Source organism: Perca flavescens, chromosome 19 (assembly GCF_004354835.1).
Source record: "Perca flavescens isolate YP-PL-M2 chromosome 19, PFLA_1.0, whole genome shotgun sequence".
In the NCBI taxonomy this organism is placed as follows: Eukaryota; Metazoa; Chordata; class Actinopteri; order Perciformes; family Percidae; genus Perca; species Perca flavescens.
Window position 1 is genome coordinate 3936055 of NC_041349.1, and position 24949 is coordinate 3961003.

Sequence of the window (24949 nt, forward strand, 5' to 3'; positions counted from 1 at the left end):
TGTATGGTCAATAGTGTCAAATGCAGCACTAAGATCTAATAAAACAAGAATGGAGACAAGTCCTTTGTCTGCAGCAGTTAGAACGTCGTTAGTAATTTTCACCAGTGCCGTCTCTGTGCTATGATTCTTTCTAAATCCTGATTGAAAGTCTTCAAATAAACTATTGCTATGTAGAAAATCACATAACTGATTAGCAACTACCTTCTCAAGGATCTTGGATAGAAAGGGAAGGTTAGATATAGGTCTATAGTTAGCTAAGACCTCAGGATCTAGGGCGTTTTTTTTTAGAAGAGGTTTAGAAGAGGAGCTGGAGAATATATACATTTGCAGAAACATTCAGAATATATATAGTTTTCATACAGACTTTTGTATACACTTAGATATTCTAGTGTATTATCATAATTTGTTTAACATGTGCAAATATTTTTTTTTTACCTCAACCTCAAACCAGATAAAGACTTGCGAAAGTGTGTGTTATCATTTAGAGCAGATATATGGCTACTTACAAATTTGGTAAGACGTGTCGGACTTTAGGAGTTTCACACAGAAAGAAAGCAGCAACCTCCATACTCAGTCAAAGTCACCGTTTCTCGGTTACTTACTACCAGGGCTCGGGGCTCTGCGGAGCTCCGTTGAGCTGGTTGACTGCCAGCTGCCGGCATAACTAGAGTATATTTACAGTTTGAATTTCGTCACACCACTTATAGTACAGCTACCCCAAGGTCTTATAAAGCTAACAATTTCAATTTAATGCTTTTTTGTGAACATGTGGGGGTTTAGTTAGCTGCTAGTTAGTCCCTTCAATCCTATGTGTAAAGATCGTGGCAAATTTGCTACACTTTCGGCATAACCATTGTATATTTACAGTTTAAATTTCGTAACGACATGTATATCACAGCTCCCTAAGGTCTTAACAAAGATTTCAATTTAAGGCATTTTTTTAATTTGAGGGGTCTCCTTAGGAGAAGCTGCTAGCTAGGCTATGTGTCATTTTTAATCCTATGGGAAAAGATCGTTGCTACACTTTCGGCATAACTTATATTTACAGTTTGAATTTTGTCACGGCATATATATCACAGCTCCCTAAGGTCTTACAAAGCTTAGCTAACTCTTTTGTCTGATTTGAGTTTAAGGCATTTTTGTGAATTTTAGAGGTCTTGTTAGGAGGAGGCAAGCTAGCTAGCTCTCATTGATAGAGCTCCATCCAGCTCACTCGCGGACAAGAGGCGTTTATTTCCCCGATCGTTTGTTTTATAACTCAACACACATATCCATTATAAGATTAACTGGAACCTGCGGTAAGAGATTGCGGGCGTAACAAGCTCGCTGACCGCGCTCTCACTCACACACACCGGCCATTTAGCAGGAAGACGGGAGCTGCAGGCCCTGCAGCTCTGTCAGGGCAGCGGCGTTTTGTAGTCCACTAACCCAGAAACGGTGACTTTGCGCGGGTATCGAGCACCGTGGGCTGCCAGCCGTGACGGAGCTCCATCTACCTCACAGCAGGCCGGTTTAGCCATCAATTTTCGTATAACGGCCCATATTTGACCTCTACATAGTTGATTTCTCGCATGAAAAAGTCTCAGAAGTGAATTTAGTGGTAAAATAGCAGATGAACAATGAATACAATTTCTGAGATCTGCGCGACCTATTCAGAAAACTACCTGATCTTAGATCAGTTGTGTAGCCTATGCAAATGTTGGGGCGTGACAAAGAGAGAGACTAGAGCAAAAAAAGGAGGGGTTGGTTGAGGTTTGCGCGATTTCAGAGGCAGTTTCAAATTGTGAATTTGACAGGTGTCAATGGGATTTAGAGGTTCTATGTATGTCCTAGTTACCCACCAAAGTGTCATTATTCAACTATGACAAGGTAAAATTGGTTTTGCATTTTATCACCCCTTTAATAAAGCATCAAAAGAGAGAAGTTGTCTCTGTCCTTGTTTTAACAGACACCCCTGGTAGTTGGAAGTTGGAAACCAGAATCAGCTACAGTGAGGTTTAAATACAGTCGTATTCGAGCCCTCAATTAACACACACACACACACACACACACACACACACACACACACACACACACACACACACACAGACAGTAAGTTACTCTAGTATCGATTTTTGACTATTTTAAGACGAGGGGAGAACATTTTCTCTTTGTTTATATTTAATTTAAAGTAAAGTTGTGCTTTGCTGTTGTCTTCACAACTTATTTTAAAATAAAAAAGAGAAAAAAAGAGAGATTTGCGCTACGCAGCAGCCGCACTGAACTGCAGTCTGCAGACATGACTCTCACTCAGAGTTAGGGAGTAAGAGTGGCAGTGCCAAGATAATTAAGCTAAATTGTAGAAAACTGTATGTAACTGTAAAACTCCACTACTGCTCTGCATAGCCTCCTCCTTGGTCACTTGCCTGCAGCAAGATTTGTAAATCGGATTGGTCTGGTACAAATTGATCCTTTTTTTTTTCTTAGCCTTGTGAAAGTGTTTTTTGTAAATACATTTTCTTTAACCGCTGCCATTATCACTACGAAGTGATTTCTGTGATAGTCAGCTTACTTACACAGCAGACACTCGCGTGTCAGTATGGAAGAACAGCATCCTGTATATCTGCTCATTAAAGATCATCAGTCTGTAATCATGAGCTGAAAAACAGAACCTGATGGTTTCTGTGACTTTTAAACTTAAGACAATTGACTGAATCTTCACCGACTAGAGAATCACACCTCAGACCCTCTGCTCTGTAGCTGTTTGTGATTGGTGTAAAGTTTCCAACCGCTGGCTGATGCTGCAGCTGTTTATAGTCTGCGGTGTGTCTGTTCTCAAGTATCTGCGCTGAAGAGAAACCAACAGAACCACACGAGGAAAACAACTGCTGACAACAGAGTTTATTGATCCTGCACAGAAAGAAGCTCCTAAATACAATATAAATAGTAATACAGAAATATAGTTATCATTAGACTCTGTTCAGTAGATATTTGTTGGTTGTTGTGCAACGTATGAAACACTTACAGAGGAACAAATCTATGACTTAAATAAGAAGCATTTGTTTGAACAAAACACATGTAAATAATGCAAACATGCTTAACATTTGAGTTGTTTGTCTCTTTGTAGCTGCATTATGCTCATTTAGCCTCAACATCAATCAACATTTAGAATACAGTAAAATCTGAAACTGTTGCATAGAAACAAGAAGATGAGAAGGGAAAATGCTGCAACGCTACTGTGCATTAAAAGCCATTCTAAATAAAGAAGTTTTAAGTTTGAATTTCAAAAGAACGACATCTGTAATGGTGTGAATGTCAGGTGGTAACTTGTTCCAAAGTATCGGGGCAGCAACAGCAAAAGACTGCCCCCCCCCCCCACACACACACACACACAGTTTGTACCTCGACCTTAGGACATCTGAAGCCAGTTGATTTTTGTGCTTGCAAAGGTTTAAAATCTCCAACAAATACACCGGGGCTATACAGATGTAGATGTGAGGGTCTCTGGGGACCAGTGATTGGCCGGCTGGACTCCACTGGTTGGACTGGTGTGATGGTGTTCAGGTCTTCCTCAGTGAGGAGTAGAGGACCTCTGGCTCTGCTGGAGACTCTGAACACAAACAGTTCAAACATTATGAGAAACTGTTGGAGACAAACTCCATCAGCAGACAGACAGAGTTTCTCAACAGTTATTTGTTTGGCTCGCTTCATACATTTAGATAAGGGCAGAATTGTTTTTTAAGCCCAAAGACCATGGCAGATTAATGTCATAGTCCAGTCCATGAACAAGTCCAGAAAATATTATGCATACACTTCATAACACATTAGTGCTGTTTTATCTCAAAGGTAAAACATAGAATAGTAAAAGAACAATGTACAATATCTTTTCTCAGAAATGTAAAATAAGTTAAAATACTTAAAACTGAATTAAAATAGAATGAGGAAGATCAACAAACTTCCTGCTTTTATTTTGGCGGTTAGTTCAGACACGTCTTTAATAACACGTCTTTCACACACAGAGCTGCTCTCTCCTCTTCCTTTCTATTACTATTTGTGTGTATCCCGTCCCAGAAATGCTTGTTGCTAATCCTAGCTTCTGGGGAGTTTACTCCCCGGAGTCCTTGTGTTTTTTCCCCCAGCGTATTTCCTTGGAGAACGTTGGCACCAAGATCCTGGTTCCAGCTGTCGCCGTGGTCCTGCTGCACTCCCTGCTGAGCTCAGCCAACCCAGTCTCACGTCAGTTCGTGGTGGCATTACGAAATTAAATCTATTAGAACGTGATACCATTACGTTATTGTGAAGATTTACGTGTAGGGGTCACGTTTTTTAAACTAATGTATTTCAATGAGAAGCATCTTACGTAATCACAGCACGAAACTTTCTGCCACTCGGCTGCAGCAGAGAAGCTGGATACAGCTTTGATATTATTGGTATTTTTAGCCCAATAATCGCTGTTTTAATCAACATTTATTCACCAGATCTTATCACGGTTTATATGTATTTCTTTTAATGTTATTATTTCGGTCTATTTCGCCAGGAAGCTGGATTGCTTTTGTTGTTTATTGATATTTTTAAAACTATAACGCTACATCTGTCAACATGTATTTAGCTGTTATCATGCTATGCATTTCTTTATTTTAATAATATTATTTCGGTCTTATTACCGGTGAAATATTACAGTAAATAAGACAGAACACTAGGCTACGATATGAGCCGAGCTGGGCGCATTCAAAGCCGATGTCCCACAATGCAATGCGGGCATTCATTCACAGAATCAGACGGCGATCAGCGGGTCTTTAACGCCAGTATCGCTTCAATGTACGTAAGGGATCATGTAGAGCGTTGTTATAGCGAATACAACAACGACGGGGTGATCAGGACCCCGACGCCAATCTTCTTCTAGCGGATTTATTGATAGCTCTCCTCCGGAGGGAACAGAACTGCGTCCATGGCAACGCTCTGCTATGCATGGCAACGGTGTGTTATGCTTAGCAACGGTCTGTTATCAAGAAAATAACAGACCGCATTCTACATTAGAATATAAGCAAGCCATGTAATAAATATATATAATCAGTAGTTTTGTCACCAGCAACAACACGTTGCTCAGTTTTGTTCCAGTAAGTTATGCATCGTAATAACGTTTAAAAGAAATCAGCTGGAGACTCCGGAAGTGACCTCGTAATTACCGCTCGGCGGATAGAAAAGATACAAATACATAATATTCGTAATATTGATGTTTTTTTCCAACGTTGTATTTGAGGAGTTAAACAATAAAGATAGTTATAATAATAAAATACAGCTTCATGTAATTGTCTCATGTATTGTGTTCTCGGCCGGCCGGCGGGCGGCATCAATCTGAAACAGAATGAAGCCGAACACGTCCTCCCACCCACCCCACAAGAACTACAAGTGCTCAAGCTTTGTAACAGATTCTGTGGCGTTTCTTATGGGAGTTGTAGTTTTAAAGTATATTGGTATATTTCTCATAAGTAGAAGTTGGTAGTATATAATTTTGGATACACCCTGGGTTTTTTTGGGATGGGGAACACATTGGTGTCATCAGATTTTAAAAATAGAATCGTTAAATAGGTGAAAATAGCTTATTACCATATTTGACAGTGCTTACAGTAGGTAATTTGGTGACCATATCTCCATGACAGCTGAGGTCCAGAGCTTTCTATAACAGCTGGTTTTATGTGTGTAGCACCTTCTGTTGCTAAATGACAGGCCTTCATACATGTACTGGGTTCAAGGTTCAGAGGTCAATATTTCAAAGCAGGAGTAATGTATCCTCTTCAGACTGACATATGTTCCTCTCCAGGTTGAGACCTTTCCAACGATGGGTTTGCTATAGTCCTACGACAACGTTTTAATTTTTACACATCATGGAGACCACTTAGCAGGAGATACTTTATTGTCCCCAGACAATTGAGTTCAAATGCTTCACAAATAATACTTGACATATTGATTTATCATACAGATGACATACTTACGATAAAACAAATAAACAAAGTGATATGTAGTCAGATTGAAGCACATCACACAGCCACAATCTATTGCTCATCTTTCACAAACAGTGAGCACACAACCCTATATGCATCATATCATGAAGCTATTACCTGCAGCCTCAAGCAACATTATTTAAAGTTTTAATTGAGGTAGGTCCAATTAGGGCTATAGTTTAGAATTATTTAGTTTACATTAGGGTACCCATTTCTTCTGCCAGAGGATAAGAGCTTGGCATGGAGAATAAAGATTGATCAGAGCATATTATCTGTGCTCCCTGAATTGTAAGCTTTAAATGAGATGTTTTTAGATATTGCTGACATATTAAAATGCTCTGTAATGTATAACATAAACCCTCTGATTCACTGTGAGTGTCTGCTCTAAATGATAAGACACACTTTCAACACGGGCCTTCCAGCCAAAGGTGTTGTATATACACACCAAGCTGCCTATAGGAGCAGAGCCGATTGATTGGTTCATCATTTATGACGTCTGATACCCTCTGACCCATGTCACCACCAACTCGACGAGCAACTATAATCTGTCCCAGTCACGCTCGCGTCTAAAGTTAAGAGGAGACGGAGCCTTCGCTGTTGTTGGTCCTAGGCTGTAGAATAGCCTCCCCGTCTCCTTGAGATCACTGTCCTCTTTATATGAGTTTAAACTCAAACTAAAGTTTTATCTCTTGGAGCGTGCATTTCTCTAAATTCTTACTTTTATTTATGTTTTCTGCTGTCTGAAGGATGTTTTATTCTATTATCTTTCCTGACTCTTGTTATGTGAAGCACAGTGGTCAACTTCTGTTGTGTTTACTTGTGCTATACAAATAAATGAAATGAATGAATGAATGAATGAATGAAACTCCTCATTTTGTGAAATGGTTGAATGAGATTGTTGGTATGGCACCACATTCTGATCTCTATTTTAGCAGAATATGCAAAAGTACTTGTGTCTGTGTGCAGTAGGCTGAGGTAGAAGTGTACCAAAAATGCCAAAACACATGTTTGTGTACACATACCCATACAAAGCTATACATCTCTGTGAACAAAAACCTCAGCAAAAATCTGCTTAAAAGGCTTCATAGCCCCTTCTTAATTTTGAAAAGGTAGTCTCAGTAAAGGCTACAAAGGTTATAGCTACAAGCTGTAACCACGGTGATTGATATGAGGATCATCTTCTGAATAATAATTAATATGATAGGCCTACCATAAATTATTTTTAAAAAGTCAGTTATTTAAAACAACTAATAATGCAGTGTGATGTTAAATCAAATTAAGTCCCACACATAAATATACTCATGTTGTTTTTTCATCTTTAGTCTTTGCTATTAACATTCATCAACTGCAAAATTAGAAAATTATGCGTTTTAAATAACTATGCATGCAAATGAAAAATGCTTCTCTTTGTAAGTAGTTTATTTTTTTGTTTTTCACAACAGTAGCCTACAAGTCAAAACAAATCATATCGGGCCAAAAAATGGCTTCTTTTAAAACAAACATGCTCACATAATGTATAGTAATTGATGTGTATGTGGGAGTGTATTAGTAAATGAATGCTGAGGATTAATGAAGGGTGGGATCATTTTAATGCTCATTTGAATTTTGGTTTTAGGATAAATGTGTTTATTAAATTAAATTTGTTGACATCAAGCTGCCCAGGGACTACAGGTGGAAACTAGCACATGTGCTACAACCTGGTATAATGCATTTCTCCTGTCTAAGGTTAATGTATATTGTACATTGTCCCTGTTTAAATAAATAAAGAAATGAAATGAAAAATGAAATGCCCATTAGTCAAACAAGCCATTAGGCTGTAGTTCTAAACACTCAACTGTAGTTTGTTTATATAGGCCTAGTATTTTTCTGCGACAAGGCAAATCAAAGTGCTTAGCATAAAACACAATTTTTTCATTATTGGTATTTTTATTGTATAAATTCTCACATACAACGTACAGCAATTTGTTTTATTTTTTTATGTGCAGCAATCTTTTCTATCCACTGAGTGGTAATTACTACGTCACTTCCGGAGTCTTCAGCTGATGTCATTTAGCAACAGAAGGTGCTACACACATAAAACCAGCTGTTATAGAAAGCTCTGGACCTCGGCTATCATGTAGATATGGTCTCCAAAGTTTATCCACTGTAAGCACTGTCAAATATGGTAATAAGCTATTTTCACCTATTTAACGATTCTATTTTTAAAATCTGATGACACCAGTGTGTTCCCCATCCCAGAAAAACCCCAGGGTGTATCCAAAATTATACACTGCCAACTTCTACTTATGAGAAATATACTAATATATTTAAAAACTACAACTCCCACTATAGACACGTCCCAGAATCTGTTACAAAGCTTGAGCACTTGTAGTTCTTCCGGGGTGGGTGGGAGGACGTGTTCGGCTTCATTCTGTTTCAGATTGATGCCGCCCGCCGGCCGGCCGAGAACACAATACATGAGACAAATACATGAAGCTGTATTTTATTATTATAACTATCTTTATTGTTTAACTCCTCAAATACAACGTTAGAAAAAAACATCAATGTTACGAATATTATGTATTTGTATCTTTTCTATCCGCCGAGCGGTAATTACGACGTCACTTCCGGAGTCTTCAGCTGATTTCTTTTAAACGTTATTATGATGCATGCGGAGGAGAGCTATCAATCGATCCGCTAGAAGAAGATTGGCGTCGGGGTCCTGATCACCCCGTCGTTGTTGTATTCGCTATAACAACGCTCAACATGATCCCTTACGTACATTGAAGCGATACTGCCATTAAAGACAAGCTGATTGCCGTCTGATTCTGTGAATGAATGCCCGCATTGCATCGTGGGACATCGGCTTTGAATGCGCCCAGCTCGGCTCATATCGTAGCCTACCGTTCTGTCTTATTTACTGTAATATTTCACCGGTAATAAGACCGAAATAATATTATTAAAATAAAGAAATGCATAGCATGATAACAGCTAAATACATGTTGAAAGATGTAGCGTTATAGTTTTAAAAATATCAATAAACAACAAAGCAATCCAGCTTCCCTGGCCGAAATAGACCGAAATAATAATATTAAAAGAAATACATATAAACCGTGATAAGATCTGGTGAATAAATGTTGATTAAAACAGCGATTATTGGGCTAAAAATACCAATAATATCAAAGCTGTATCCAGCTTCTCTGCTGCAGCCGAGTGGCAGAAAGTTTTGTGCTGTGATTACGTAAGATGCTTCTCATTGAAATACATTAGTATAAAAAACGTGACCCCAACACGTAAATCTTCACAATAACGTAATGGTATCACGTTCTAATAGATTTAATTTCGTAATGCCATCACAAACTGACGTGAGACTGGGTTGCGAGATAACCTATGTTATGATTTGATACTATAAATAAAATTGAATTGAATTGAATTGAATAACAGACAAACAAAAGAGACAGAGACTGCAAGACAAATTTTAAAAGACTGTGTGGAGATATATACTGTATGTAAACAATGTAAATATTACACTTTTGCAATGTCATGTAAACAATCATATTCTATTTGGATTTTCAAGGGCTTTTTTTTTGTGAATATAGCATTTTTCATTTTATACAGCACATTCAGATGAAGACTGAAGTTTCAACATATTATTTTTCAAAACACAATAAACAGTAATATGTACATTAACACAATGTTAAATAGTCAATTTAGATATTGTTTTTGGTCTAATTTGGTTCAATTTAATTTAATGAAGTATTATTAAAACATTTAAAATGGTGTTGTCTCCCTCTTTGTTGTGACCCCATGATCCAGGTCATGAGAAGTGGGGGGGGGGGGTGGGGGGTTGTTAAATGAAGTAATTTTAGTAGTAGGTTGTGTGTTGGCTGTTAGTGGATTATTTATATATTAACAATGTAAACAGGTAAGAGGAACAATGTCTTTTCATACTTACTTACAAACTTTCAATACTTTGTAAAGGTCACTGTTGCACTGCATGACATGTTTCTTCATCACCATGAACACACACTGGAGTTCATTCACAAATACTCACTAGAGCACCAGATGAGGATTACTCCGCTAACTGAAAATAGTCCCTAATAAAGTCACTATTTCCTTATGTTTGTTTGATAGAAAGTGAGCAGCTGAACTGTTGTGTGTTCTCCTCTAACAGATGTTTCTAGTGATGGAGACATAGAAGAGCAGCCGTACCTCTCTTCCTGTTTGTCTTCTTGTGTTTGATCACTATTTGTCCATGACTGCCGTCTTCTGTTCTCACAGCAGGATCACTCTCTGGAAACGAAATGACATTAATTATTTAACTTTTACTACAATCAATAATACTATTTTCCATATTGTTAGAAAAGGACTTAATTGTTGATACATTTTAGCAGCAAATATCAGGATATAGCTTTAAGACACAAGTGTTAAAGTCTACATAAGGGGAAGTACGACTTAAAATGTCACAGTTTTCTTATCTTCTTAACACTTGTTGCTGATGTCAGGGCTTAGATGGGAACCCAGTTCATGTGAAATGGACTTCACGCTCACAGAGCTGATCTTTTTTAGAGACATGTTGACCGCAGGAGGAACAATAACTCACGATGTCACCATGTCAGGGTGTCGCACAAACAACACTTGGTTATTAACACTTGAAATAATGTAAAGATGTGCCTATCTCCCAGAGAGACTGAACTAGTCTTTGTTATGGCGCCATCAATATATTTGCCTAACACAAACTTGACAGCTTGAGTGAGAGATTTATGCCTCTTACACCCCGTTACCAACTGGCTTTAAGATCAGACCTGAGTGATCAGATCACAAGAGGACAGCTCTAAGTACAGCTGAAAACACTCGGGGGGCACTGAGATCAGAATTTAAAAAACATGTTTGGAGGTGGTTTAGGCAACATGTGTCCAGTGAGAACAGGAATGTGTCCTGGGACACATTAGGGCCGCCTCTTTAACTGTGAGCAGAACCACGCAAAGTATTTCTCATGTCAGAAACCACTTAATGGTGTGTTTTGGATGTTAACATCATACTGTTACTGATGTGTCTGTGTTTTGTTACTGTGCTGCTGCTCTTGGGAGCTCTCTGCAGCGCTGTTCATTGGAAAAGGCTGCCACTGGTATACAGTAATGTTATTTTTAATAAAATGTCCCAGAATACACCAATTTGAAGGATATTACTCCAGATATTCCTGCTCTAACGTCATCTACTTTAGTCATTTATTAGTCTTCTATTGACAGAGTTACACAGTGTTGTTTTTGCTACGATATATAATGTTAGCCTGAAAGCTAACCAGCTAGCCCTAGCAACCCGGCGCTGCCAATTGCACCTGACTGCAGTATGCTGATTGGGGTTGGGCTAAATGTGGGCGGAGCTAAACGTTTGACTCCGCGCGGGCGCCATCTGGTGGCAGAAATCAGGCAGCACATTCTCAAACGTCAATGCAGCACCTACGGACAGCAATTATAATATAATATATATATCAATATATATATTATATATATATACCGGTCAAAAGTTTGGGGTCACTTAGAAATTTCCATTCCAGACAGAATACCTGCTGAGATCAGTTGCATTGTGTTTTTTTTAACCAGGGCAGCAGTTTTCAGATTACATTATGTGCTTACATAATTGCAAAAGGGTTCTCGACTGTTGTAGAAAGAAGTGGCTGAAGAAATGCTTGAAATTCATGTTTTTTGGTCTAAACGTCATACCCAAATTAAAAGTGGTACAGCTCCCATATACTTTGACACTCAGGGGTGTGCCTGATATCATTGGAAAGGTGATTGATGTGGGTTTGTTTGTGTATTTGAGAAGTGTTGTATTTTGTAGTTTTTGGCTTTTTATTTGCACTTTTCAAATAAAAATAAAAACGACAGACATATTTGTAGAAAAGAATTCATATAAAATCCATTTTTGAGTCTTTTAGCTTCTGAATTTTTTTCTGTAGTAAGCTGAGACGTGGCTAATGCTGTGTTGTCTGTCACCTGTCAGATGTGTTTACAGCTGTGTATTTTAATAATTTTACAGATTTATAACTTGGACAGAAATAAAAAATCTCCATTCTAGCCTCTGTAACTCTGTGTCAGTAAGGCCTAGAATCACCCTGACACAACTTGAGTGTTTCCTTTCCAATGATATCAGGCACACCCCTGAGTGTCAAAGTATATGGGAGCTGTACCACTTTTTAATTTGGGTATGACGTTTAGACCAAAAACATGAATTTCAAGCATTTCTTCAGCCACTTCTGTCTACAACAGTCGAGAACCATTTTGCAATTATGTAAGCACATAATGTAATCTGAAAACTGCTGCCCGGATTTAAAAAAACAATGCAACTGATCTCAGCAGGTATTCTGTCTGGAATGGAAATTTCTAAGTGACCCCAAACTTTTGACCGGTAGTATATATATATATATATATATATATATATATATATATATCATTATTTATTATAATCTATATATTTTTATAATTAAAATATCATTATTTATTATGTATAAATATATATAAGCACCTACGGACAGCAATTATAATATATATATATATATATATATATATATATATATATATATATATATATATATATATATATAATAAATAATAATATTTTAATTATAAAAATATATAGATTATAATAAATAATGATATTTTAATTATAAAAATGGAAAGGAACAATGGGGTTGGGTTTATGAAAAGAAGAACCGGTTGGTATTAGGAAAATAAGAACGGGGAAAGCAAGTGGGCGGAGTCAAACGTTTAGCTCCACCCACGTTGAGCCACTCCTCGATCTGCGTACTGCAGTCAGGGCTTTCGGCGCTGCACCCAGCACCACTTCCGCCCTCTTGAGGCTAATTAGCTTGCAGCTAACACATAGCCTAGCTTCAATGAGCTAACGGCTAATCTGGGCGTGACAAAGCAACCCCCGGGTTTCGTCACCCCCCCCACCACCTCCTCCTCGCTCTCTCTCTCTCACACACACACACACACATTGTCTCTGTTGGTACATCCGTTCTGCCTGCACGATCCGTTCTGCACATGCGCAAAATGTTCGCGCATGTGCTGTTGTACGAGGATTTACGACACTGCACGATCTGTTCCACGCTTACGGTCGACAGCCAAGCTAACGTTAGTTTAGCTAACAGCTAATTTGGCTAACCGTTAGCTGAGACAGCATGTAATAACTTTTAAAAGACCCTCAAAATAAAACTTAAAAATAAACGTTAACATGTATAACAGCTGATACGTCAGTTCTACTTTACTTGTGCTCATTTAAAATACAATCACTCAACACTTGTCTTTATTGTTATTACTGTAAAGTCTTAATTTAGCTGTAGTCTGCTTCTCCCATTAAGTTTGACTTAACGTTATTTTAGACTGAATCTAACTGTCAGCTAGTAGTTAGCCAAATTAGCTGTTAGCTAAACTAACGTTAGCTTCCCGGTGGAGGCTAGCCATAGGCTAGCGTGGAACAGATAGTGCAGTGTCGTAAACAGTAATATCTTGCGCATGTGCAGAACAAGATCGTGCGGGTTTATTTGCATTAAAGAGCGGAGAAGTGAGATCAGACCATAAGTGGTCACTGAGGACACATGTGGAGAAAGATTGTGCTGCCAGGTGGGAACACACACACCTAGAGCTGTCTACTAGTGATCAGATCACTCAGACCAGATTTTAAAAGTCACAACGAGGTCTAGAGACTCCCAGACCCTCAGAGTTGGGAGGCTTTACACTTTAACCTGGTTTAACTGGACTGTTTTCCTGATTCTCATTGATCCAGAGTTGATTAAATGCTTCTGTGTAAGTCATCAAAGTCTCCAGAACCTTCTTCACGTACGTGAATGAGTCGTGCTGCTCCTGAGGTTTCCTCAACAACGGCATTTTACTGTTTACATGAACATATTCCCTTTAGCTCTATTGTAAGTGATCATAACATACAGAGGTAAGTCAATCTGCACATTTATAGTATGTATGTGTATATGTATTATCTTTGTTTTGTTCTGTGTCCTGCAGTGAAGCGTGTGCAGACCCACACTCAGCTGAAGTGTTTGTATCAGAAAGAGGAAACTGGACAACCACAGAGCTGTTAGAGCTGTTAGAGCTGTTTAACCACAGGGTACAAAACACACAGACACTCGTGACAAGTACAACACACCCTATCATCTACTAAAATAGACCTTACAGTGTGACTGGACTAAAAGCATTTAATTAGTTTTTTTATGCTCTTTTCCCAAAACGTCCTCTCAATAAAATTGAATTGAATTGAATTGACATTAAACCAAGAACACACACACACTGTCCCTGAAAGTCTTCTGAAAATCAATAAAAACCTCTTTACCTCTGCTCCGTCTGATTGGCTGCTGCAGGTTACGGGATATTGTGACAGCACTGTATGTGACGTCATCATCTCCAGCTTCAGCTTCAGCAGCTGAAATAAACCAAAGTTGACATACATTTCAATCAATTTAATCATTACAAAGGCATCCGTAAAGATGGAAACATGAGGAAGATTGTGTGACATGATCAAAAGCTCCGGAGCATGTTAAAGGGACCTCGTGGTGACGATGGTTTGTCAACAACAGAAAAGTGATTCATGAGAATCCTAACAGACGTTTGACTTGAAGAAACACTTCACTCCAATTCTGAAATTGAAAATATCAACAGGATATTTAGATTCTGAACTGCAGCGCAACATGAGTCTTATTGAGACTAACCTTTAGGTTTCCTACGGATGCATCGTATCACCAGGAGAACCAGGAGAACCAGGAGAACCAGGAGAACCAGGAGAACCAGGAGAACCAGGAGAACCAGGGGAACAAGGAGAACCAAACCACCGACTGAAACGGACCACAACACGGAGGGAGAAGGAGAGAAGCCAGAGGTGGAGGACTTGTAGGAGTTATTTCACTGTTGCACCTTTTTTTATGTGAAGCTTTAGACTTTTAACTTCAGTGTTGTGTATCATGTTTGTAACTGAGTGAATTCCCTCGGTCTAGTTAGAGGTAGAAATATATAATATATCAAATATCTAATATCTGTGTTAGGCTGCTTTCACACCGTGTTAACCCAACGCTGGAGCGTTTCCTTGGATACGCCCGGTGGTTCGGGGCGGTGTGAAAGCTCATTCTCTGGTGCAGACCAAATAACAGAACTCTGGTCGATGAATACGGAGGTCTCTGTTTGTTTTCCAAGTGTTCAAGATTTCGGTCACTTCATGTGAGAACGCAATCAGACACACAGAGGATGTGACCCAAAAATTAATGCATTAACTAGCATGCAGTTTCCACCTTGCACACAACTTACAAACGTATAAATGATTCAAGTGACGATATCTTTCAGATCCATAACCTACAATGACCATGATCATCATCTTCATCTCAAAGACCAGGTTTGGTGCACATGATAAAGTGTAGTGTAAATACAAAAAGAACCAATTAAAAAATTAAGCCCCCAAATCTCCAAACACTACCGACCTGTAGGTGTGAAAGATGAATACTGACCTTTAACTTCCTCTCCTGTGACAGAGACCCAGCTGGGTGGAGACTCTCCAACACTGCTGATGAGACACTTGTAGAGGCCTTCATCAGACCTGGAAACATGGTGGATGGTCATGTGACCTGCAGGCTCAGTCCTGATGAAGGAGCCATCTTTATAGAAACCAGCTGGGAGGTTGGAGGACATCTTTGTTCTACAGGTCAGAGTGAGGTCTTCTCCCTCCATCACAGGGAGGACAGGACTCTGCAGGATCACTGGTCCACCTCAACACAGAGACAAACTACAGCATGTCATCCATTCACACACAGCTTCATCAATACTGACTCCACAGTCTGATCTTACCAGTGACAGTGATGGTGATGCTGTTACTGGTTGCTCCCTCTCTGGACTCACACCAGTAAACTCCACTGTCCGATGGGACCATGTAGCTGATGTTACAGGAAGAATTAGAACCAGCAGATCTTCCCCAGACATCTCCACACTGAGTCCTGTTTTCTCTGGTTGTGTTCCTCCTCAGAGTCCATCCAGCAGAGCTGTCGTCCTCCTCACAGCTCAGAGAGACAGACTGTCCTTTAAACATCTGAGAGCTGCTGGGACTCACAGTCAGAGAGACTGGAGGGAGGAAGGAGAAAGATGCAGTAATAGAAGATGATTTGCATTTTGTCCACATTCCTGCTTTTTTCACTGTCTGCTCACTGCTGAATCTTCTCTGTAATTCAGTTAGTGAGCTAACAAACCATTTCTGCATGTTTTCAAATTGAAATCTCAAAGTTGCTTTTAGACAATTCAATTCAACTTTATTTATAGTGTCAAATCATATCAACGGTTATCTCAAGACACTTTACAGATAGAGTAGGTCTAGACCACACTCTATAATTTACAAAGACCCAACAATTACAGTAATTCCCCAAGAGCAAGCATTTTAGTGCGACAGTGGTGAGGAAAAAGAGAGCAAAAGCTACTCTGAACCATCACTTTAAGTTTCTGTGACCTGTTTATTAATACTTTGGCTCAATAATTCTCCTGACATAAAAGCTGGTAATGTCAGGAGAAAATAATCAAAATAATCAGTTTTTCCTCTTTTTCTAAACGTTATCTTCAATTTTATCTTCTCTCTCCAGTCTGCGTGCTCTGCGGCTATCAAAACTGCATTTTGTGTTTTAATGTACTCATAAACTCTCCCTCCTCAAACATTGTCTTGTCTACCAGATGTGACAGGAGGAGTTTACTGACCTTGGTATGTTGGGATGGTCAGCAGTGAAGTCAGAACTAAAGAGAAATCAACCTCAGGTTAGTTTGAGCTTCAATGTTTTTCATTTTATTCTGGCATTTACTATAAATTATGGAGCATTTATTTATTCAATATTTAATTGTACATTAAAACAGGAATTATTAAAGTAGTTTTAATGAATCCATTCTGTAATAGAGGAACTATAAAAAGAGTTTCAAAGTTAAACTTCAAAACTATGGAAGACGGAACATGACTTAAGTCTCAATAGATAAATAAATAAATGCATAAGTAAATAAAATAATGCATAAAGAATAAATAAATGAATGCTTTAAATGTATTTCTACATTTTTGTCCACCTACAACTTTTTATGACTCTGCGATAAACGGCTGGTTGCCATGGACGGAGCTAGCATGATGTTTGAATCGTGTGTGTAATGAATATTCTGACTATTAGGCTTATCCTGTTTAGATCATATTCTGGATATGATGTTTAAATGGAAGAGAAATCTGGTTTACATATCTCCGTACAAACTCTCTCTCTCTCTCTCTGTCTCTCTCTCTCTCTCTCTCTTTCACACTGTCCGTTTCAACTGATGTCATCATCATGTTATGTTGAATTTAGCTAAAAAATACACAAATGTATTGACAGTAAACAAATATCATCAATAAGAGAGGATTGATCCCTGGTCAGATCTACTGGTTGTATGCAGATCTGCCAGTGGACTGCTAGTCGCAGCCATTATGCTAACTAGAGCTGGTTTTCACACGTCATAATGGATCCCACGTAACTTCTAGGAAAGACGCGCCCTACGAAGCAGCTTGATTGGTCGGGGTTAGGCATTGACCTCGAGTAGTTAAGGTTAGGATAGCCAATTGGACAAGGCACAGGACCTGAACCAATCAGGTTCCATTACCTTTCCTAAGCATGGACGCGGGTCTTGCCTAGAAGTTGCGTGGGTTCCATAATTTCTTTGTTCTGTATCACACAGGGAGGAAGATTCACTAGGGGTCGGGATTATTTGCTTTTATCTGGCTCTCCGATTTAACCAATCATGTTTGTCATGTCATAAATCAATGTAGGGGAACAATTTTTTAAAAAATATATTTAAAGCATTTATTTATACATTTATTCATGGATAAGCAGCCGGTCTATGTGCACCTCAGGTGGGACACCGGTCTGTAATCCCTGTACTGAACCACCCTCTCTCGGAGTCGCTTTTTGGGACAAAAATACAGGACATTTATTTTATTTTATTTAAACAGGGACAATGCACAAGTTAACATTAACCTTGTATAAGAACAAGGAGGGTTGTAGCACAAGTGCTATTTTAACCCTTATTTTATCAATAAAGGGCGTAGATTTTTGTACGGCCTCAAGAGTTTTTCTTTAAAGCAAGTTATGTTTTAATTAGCAGCAACGTGTTGTTGCTGGTGACATAACCACTGATTAAATATGTACTTTGAAACGATACTGACATTAAAGACCCGCTGATTGCTGTCCGATTCTCTGATATGAATCACCGCATTGCATTGTGGGATATATCGTAGTGTTCTGTCTTAAAGCATGCTGTAATATTTCACCGGTAATAAGACCGAAATAATATTATTAAAGTAAAAGAATGCATACCATGATAACATCTAAATAAATGTTGATAGATGTAGCGTTACAGTTTTAAAAATATCTATAAACAACAAATCAATCCAGCTTTCCTGGCAATAAGAACGAAATAATAACATTAAAAGAAATACATATAAACCGTGATAAGATCTGGTGAATAAATGTTGATAAAACCCGCGGTTATTGGGCTATAAATACCAATAATAGCAAAGCTGTATCCAGCTTCTCTGCCGCAAAAAACGTGCTGATATCACACAAAAAACGAGATAAACCTGTTTGTGTACACTAATTAATACATTCAATTACGTGACTATTTCACAAACTGCTGTGAGACTGGGTTGCCAATTTGCATTGTTTTACCAACCAGCACAATTTGAAGTGAATTTTGAAGTGAAATACCCTTTGAAATGTCTTTTTAACAGCAGTATTCTAAATTAAATTATGAATTGCATTATTAATTCCTGTTATTTCAACTGACAAACCCAGAAACATTAAGTTGAACTTACCCAGCAGCAGCTGCAGAGATGAGTCCTCCATTTGAATGTTGGTCATATGAGATCAGCACATCAGCGTCTAACCAGACCCACCGAGTAAAGCCCTCCTCCTTCCTCTTCCCGTGTCACTGTTGACGTTTTCAGGAAATGTTTTTTTTTTTTATTGTGTATTCGTACGTCAGAAATATATTAGGTAAAAGCAAACTTATGGCCTTTGAAACAGCACACCTCAAAATGAACAAAGTAACAGGTTGTGAACAACTGTTATCAGAATATCAATATCATCTAGACCCCTGATGACATATATAGTATGGAGTTGCATATTAAATTAGGCCTACCATAACGTGTAGTGTAACCTTTTATGATGCCCGGCAATACTAAGCTGCTATTTACATATTCATATATCATCATGATTTAATGTCAAACATACATGTGGAAGGCACAGTGACTCCATTAGCTTAACTGTATCTGTGGATGGCTACCATAGTGGCTAGAGTTATTGTATATCAGCTGTTTTTTTTACGAATAGGCCAATTTATCTTTTGCAATAATATGTGGGATTCATGTTAGTGTATTTTTTGGGCCTATTTTAATTTTGGGGGAAGGAACTTTCAAAAAGGTATTGAACAATAATTTGGTGGCCCCCTCTGCAATGACTCTGAGGACCCCCTAGGGGTTGCGGACCCCCATGTTGAAGATCACTGATCTAGTTTATTGGGTGAGGAGTGGGGCCCAGCTGGACAGCCACAGGATATATACAGATAAATACATTCACACCTTGGAGAGTCTACTGAACCTGCAGGTCTTTTTGCCTTGTGTGTCATTTAGTAAATATGAAACTTGTAATGCAACATTAGCATTGTTTGTTACTGTTACTGTAAATGGACTGCATTCTATAGTGCTTTTTTAATTTTAATGACAACTCAAAGAGCTTTACACACTATTTACACACTGATGTCTTGTCCGAGGACACTTGGACCACTGACCTTCCAGGTGGTAGATGACCACTCTACCACCTGGGCTGCCCCCGAGCTCTTTGCTATGACAACGTGACATTAACCAAGACAACATAAATAAAATGTCATAGTGGCCCTAATTATCAAACTTGGTTTTGATTATTGGCTGTCAGGAGAGCATTTTCATTTTGGCCAGGTCATCTGGTGCAGCACTCCATCACTCTCCTTCTTGGTGAAATAGCCCTTACACAGCCTGGAGGTGTGTTTGGGGTCATTGTCCTGTTGAAAAATAAATGATGGTCCAACTAAACGCAAACCGGATGGGATGGCATGTCGCTGCAGGATGGTAGCCATGCTGGTTCAGTATGCCTTCAATTTTGAATAAATCCCCAACAGTGTCACCAGCAAAGCACCCCCACACCATCACACCTCCTCCTCCATGCTTCACGGTGGGAACCAGGCATGTAGAATCCATCCGTTCACCTTTTCTGCGTCGCACAAAGACACGGCGGTTGGAACCAAAGATCTCAAATTTGGACTCATCAGACCAAAGCACAGATTTCCACTGGTCTAATGTCCATTCCTTGTGTTCCTTGGCCCAAACAAATCTCTTCTGCTTGTTGTCTCTCCTTAGCAGTGGTTTCCTAGCAGCTATTTGACCATGAAGGCCTGATTCAGTCTCCTCAGTTGTTCTAGAGATGTGTCTGCTGCTTGAACTCTGTGTGGCATTCATCTGGTCTCTAATCTGAGCTGCTGTTAACTTGTGATTTCTGAGGCTGGTGACTCGTATGAACTTATCCTCAGCAGCAGAGGTGACTCTTGGTCTTCCTTTCCTGGGGCGGTCCTCATGTGAGCCAGTTTCGTTGTATTGCTTGATGGTTTTTGCGACTGCACTTGGGGACACATTCAAAGTTTTCGCAATTTTACGGACTGACTGACCTTCATTTGTTAAAGTAATGATGGCCACTCGTTTCTCTTTACTTAGCTGATTGGTTCTTGCCATAATATAAATTCTAACAGTTGTCCAATAGGGTTGTTGGCTGTGTATCAACCTGACTTCTGCACAACACAACTGATGGTCCCAAACCCATTAATAAGGAAATAATTCCACTAATTAACCCTGACAAAGCACACCTGTGAAGGTGAAACCATTTCAGGTGACTACCTCATGAAGCTCATTGAGAGAACACCAAGGGTTTACAGAGTTATCAAAAAAAAGCAAAGGGTGACTACTTTGAAGAATCTAAAATATAAGACATGTTTTCAGTTATTTCACACTTTTTGTTAAGTACATAATTCCATATGTGTTCATTCATAGTTTTGATGCCTTCAGTGAGAATCTACAATGTAAATAGTCATGAAAATAAAGAAACAGAGAAGGTGTGTCCAAACGTTTGGCCTGTACTGTATTTCTTTTTATGTTATTATTTCGGTATATTTCGGCCAGGGAAGCTGGATTGCTTTTTTGTTGATTTATATTTTTTAAACTATAATGCTACATCTATCAACATTTATTTAGATGTTATCATGGTATTCATTTCTTTATTTTAATAATATTATTTCGGTCTTATTACCGGTGAAATATTACAGTATAGGCTGTAATACAGAACATTACGATATGATCCGAGCAGGAAGCATTCAAAGCCGATAGGCCTATCCCAAAATGCAATGCGGCCATTCATTTCAAAGAATCGGGCAGCGATCAGCTGGTCTTTAACGCCAGGATCGCTTCAATATACATATATACAGTCAGTGGTCAGTATCACTTCAATATACATATATACAGTCAGTGGTCAGTATTACTTCAATATACATATATACAGTCAGTGGTCAGTATCGCTTCAATATACATATATACAGTCAGTGGTCAGTATCACTTCAATATACATATATACAGTCAGTGGTCAGTATCACTTCAATATACATATATACAGTCAGTGGTCAGTATCACTACAATATACATATATACAGTCAGTGGTCAGTATCGCTTCAATATACATATATACAGTCAGTGGTCAGTATTACTTCAATATACATATATACAGTCAGTGGTCAGTATCACTTCAATATACATATATACAGTCAGTGATTGTGTCACCAGCAACAACACGTTGCTCAGTTTTGTTCCAGTAAGTTATGAACCATAATAACGTTTAAACGAATCCGCGGAAAACTCCGGAAGTGACGTAGTACGTCCCGCTCAGCGGATACGAAGATACAAATATATAATATTAATAATATTGATGTTTTTTTCTAACGTTGTATTTGAGGATGTAAACAATAAAGATAGTTATAATAATAAAATACAGTTTCATGTATTTGTCTCATATATTGTGTGCTCGGCCGGCCGGCGGGCCATTTCACGGCAGACAGCAGAAAGAGGAGCCCAACGAGTCCCCCCACCCACCCCACAAGAACTACAAGTGCTCAAGCTTTGTAACAGCTTCTGTGGCGTTTCTTATGGGAGTTGTAGTTTTAAAGTATATTGGTATATTTCTCATAAGTAGAAGTTGGCAGTGTATAATTTTGGATACACCCTGGGTTTTTTTGGGATGGAGAACACACTGGTGTCATCAGATTTTAAAAATCGAATCGTTAAATAGGTGAAAATAGCTTATTACCATATTTGACAGTGCTTACAGTAGGTAATTTGGAGACCATATCTACATGACAGCTGAGGTCCAGAGCTTTCTATAACAGCTGGTTTTATGTGTGTAGCACCTTCTGTTGCTAAATGACAGGCCTTCATACATGTACTGGGTTCAAGGTTCAGAGGTCAATATTTCAAAGCAGGAGTAATGTATCCTCTTCAGACTGACATATGTTCCTCTCCAGGTTGAGACCTTTCCAACGATGTGTTTGCTATAGTCCTACGACAAGGTTTTAATTTTTACACCTCTTGGAGACCACTTAGCAGGAGATACTTTATTGTCCCCAGAGGGATATTTGCCTTGAGTTCAAATGCTTCACAAATAACACTTGACATATTGTTTTATCATACAGCTGATATATACTTACAATAAAAAACAACATAAACAAGGTGATATGTAGTCAGACTGAAGCACATCACAACACAATAGATTGTTACAACACATGTAACAATCTATTGCCCATCTTTCACAAACAGTGACAAGAGCAACCTACACACAACCATATATGCATCATATCATGAAGCTACTGCACAACACCCACAACCTCAAGCAACATTATTTAAAGTTTTAATTGAGGTAGGTCCAAATTAAGCCTATAGTTTAGAAATGTTAAGTTTACCATCTTCTGGATGGATAACAGCTCATACTTGGCATGGAGAATAAAGATAGAGCAGACCATGTGCTTGCCTGGAGAGACTGGTTTCTATTCCTGTCCACAACTTTCATGACAGTCATATTAAAATTAAGACCTCTGATATCCTCTGACCTATGTCACGACCAACTCCTCAGCTTGTGAAATGGTTGAATGAGATGTGTGAGTTTTGTCTGTGTGCAGTATATAGGCTGAGGTAGAAGTATGCCAAAAATGCTAAAACACATGTTGTATATGTACACATACCCAAACAAAGCTATATACATCTAACTGAGTGAACAAAAACCTCGGCAACAATTTGCTTATTCATTTAATTTCCTGAAAATGCTTCTTAAAACTAGTCCCTTCTTAATTTTGAAAAGGTAGTCTCAGTAAAGGCTACAAAGGTTAGGATGGCTACAAGCTGTAACCACGGTGATTGATATGAGGTTTATTTTCTGAATATAATAATTCATATGTTAGGCCTACCATAAATTGATATTTCAAAAAAGTCATTTATTTAAAACAACTAATAATTGTGTGATAATAGTGTGATTTTAAATCAAACTAAGTCCCACACATAAATATACTCATGTTTTTCTTTGTACATAGTTTATTGTTTTTCACAACAGTACAAGTCAAAACATATGCAAATTAGTCAAACAAGCCATTAAGCTGTATTTGCAAACACTCAACTGTAGGTTTTTTATATAGTATATATAAGGCAAATCAAAGTGCTTAGCATAAAACACTATTTTTTCATTATTAGTATTTTGCAAGGAGCCAAACCCAGAAAGAAAACCCTCTCTGTGGTGTATTCCCTGTTTCCTAGGATGGTGAAGGCATATTCCACTTTACTCTACCTGATTAGCTAACCCTTGGTATTCTTGGTATTTCCACCATTTGGCCCCTATGTCAAATTTTCTTCAAAGCCCGGCGCACTTCCTGGGAGCCTGGGATGGATAAACAACCACAGGACTCTCACCCAGGAGTCCGCTGTTAGTGTACTGTGTAAAACCAAAGGTCGACATTAACTTATTGTAAGCTTAGTTACGTACGTAACCTACTTCACTAACGTCACGTTCGAAACAATCACAGATGTAGGCCTACTTAATTAAACCCGATTCACAATCTTTTCCTAAACCTAACCAAGTAGTTTTTTCGCCCAATCCTAATGCTGCCCTGCATGTTGAAAAAGACGGCAAAAGGGTTTTAATGGAGTGGTCTCTGCATGAGCTGGATGAAAGAAGGTGATCATGCTGATGTGTCTTTAATGTGCTGAAAAAAAAGAGGGTTTAATTAAACATGAGACCAAGATTCTTCCATTGAGATATTACACAGTTGTTGAGTTTCTATTACTTAATCAAACTGGGGTCTATGTCCATTAGTGACGATTATTCACAGCAGACAGGCAGACATCTAACTAAACAGATTGGTCCTAGACAGCTGGTTAAAGAGTCTGGAGGAGAACAGTTAGATTCACTCTGAGTCCAGCAGAGGGCAGCGTGGACCAGGGAGACCTTCAGATCTGTTCTCAGGGTGGAGGAGGAGGAGCCAACAGTAGTCTCTCTTATCAGCAGTGAACACAGTGAGTCAACACTCTGTAACCTGTTTATAGGTGGACCTCATAATCCACTGCAGCACTCAGTGTCCAGTTTATACAGCTAGAATGAAGTCTAAAACAACAGAAATGCAATGCATCCTTGAACATTATAACTTTCATGAATAATGTTCAGTTTTTGTTAATTCAACTGTGTAAGTGTTTTGGAGGGGTGTTTGGTGTGCCTTCCAGGCAGCTCTGCCTGTAATGCACTAGGATTAGGCAATGGTTAGGGTTAAGGTTAGAGCTAGGTGCCTTGAAGTCAACGTTGGGGGCTTAAAACACCATCAAGCTTTTGGAGGATG

General features: G+C 38.7%; 2 protein-coding genes across 2 annotated transcripts in view; both read right to left on the bottom strand.

Moving 5' to 3' along the window:
* LOC114546120 (low affinity immunoglobulin gamma Fc region receptor II-like) overlaps positions 1-24949 on the bottom strand; it is a 1096214-nt gene that overhangs the window by 163903 nt on the left and 907362 nt on the right. The window lies entirely within an intron of this gene.
* On the bottom strand, positions 14753-18891 carry LOC114546124 (high affinity immunoglobulin epsilon receptor subunit alpha-like; the record flags this gene model as incomplete). The annotated part of the gene is made up of 5 exons (XM_028564789.1): positions 18819-18891; positions 16697-16732; positions 15806-16075; positions 15469-15726; positions 14753-14805 (listed from the first exon to the last, which is right to left on the bottom strand). Coding segments are annotated over exons 1-5 (663 nt in total), but the record flags the coding sequence as incomplete, so codon positions are not given.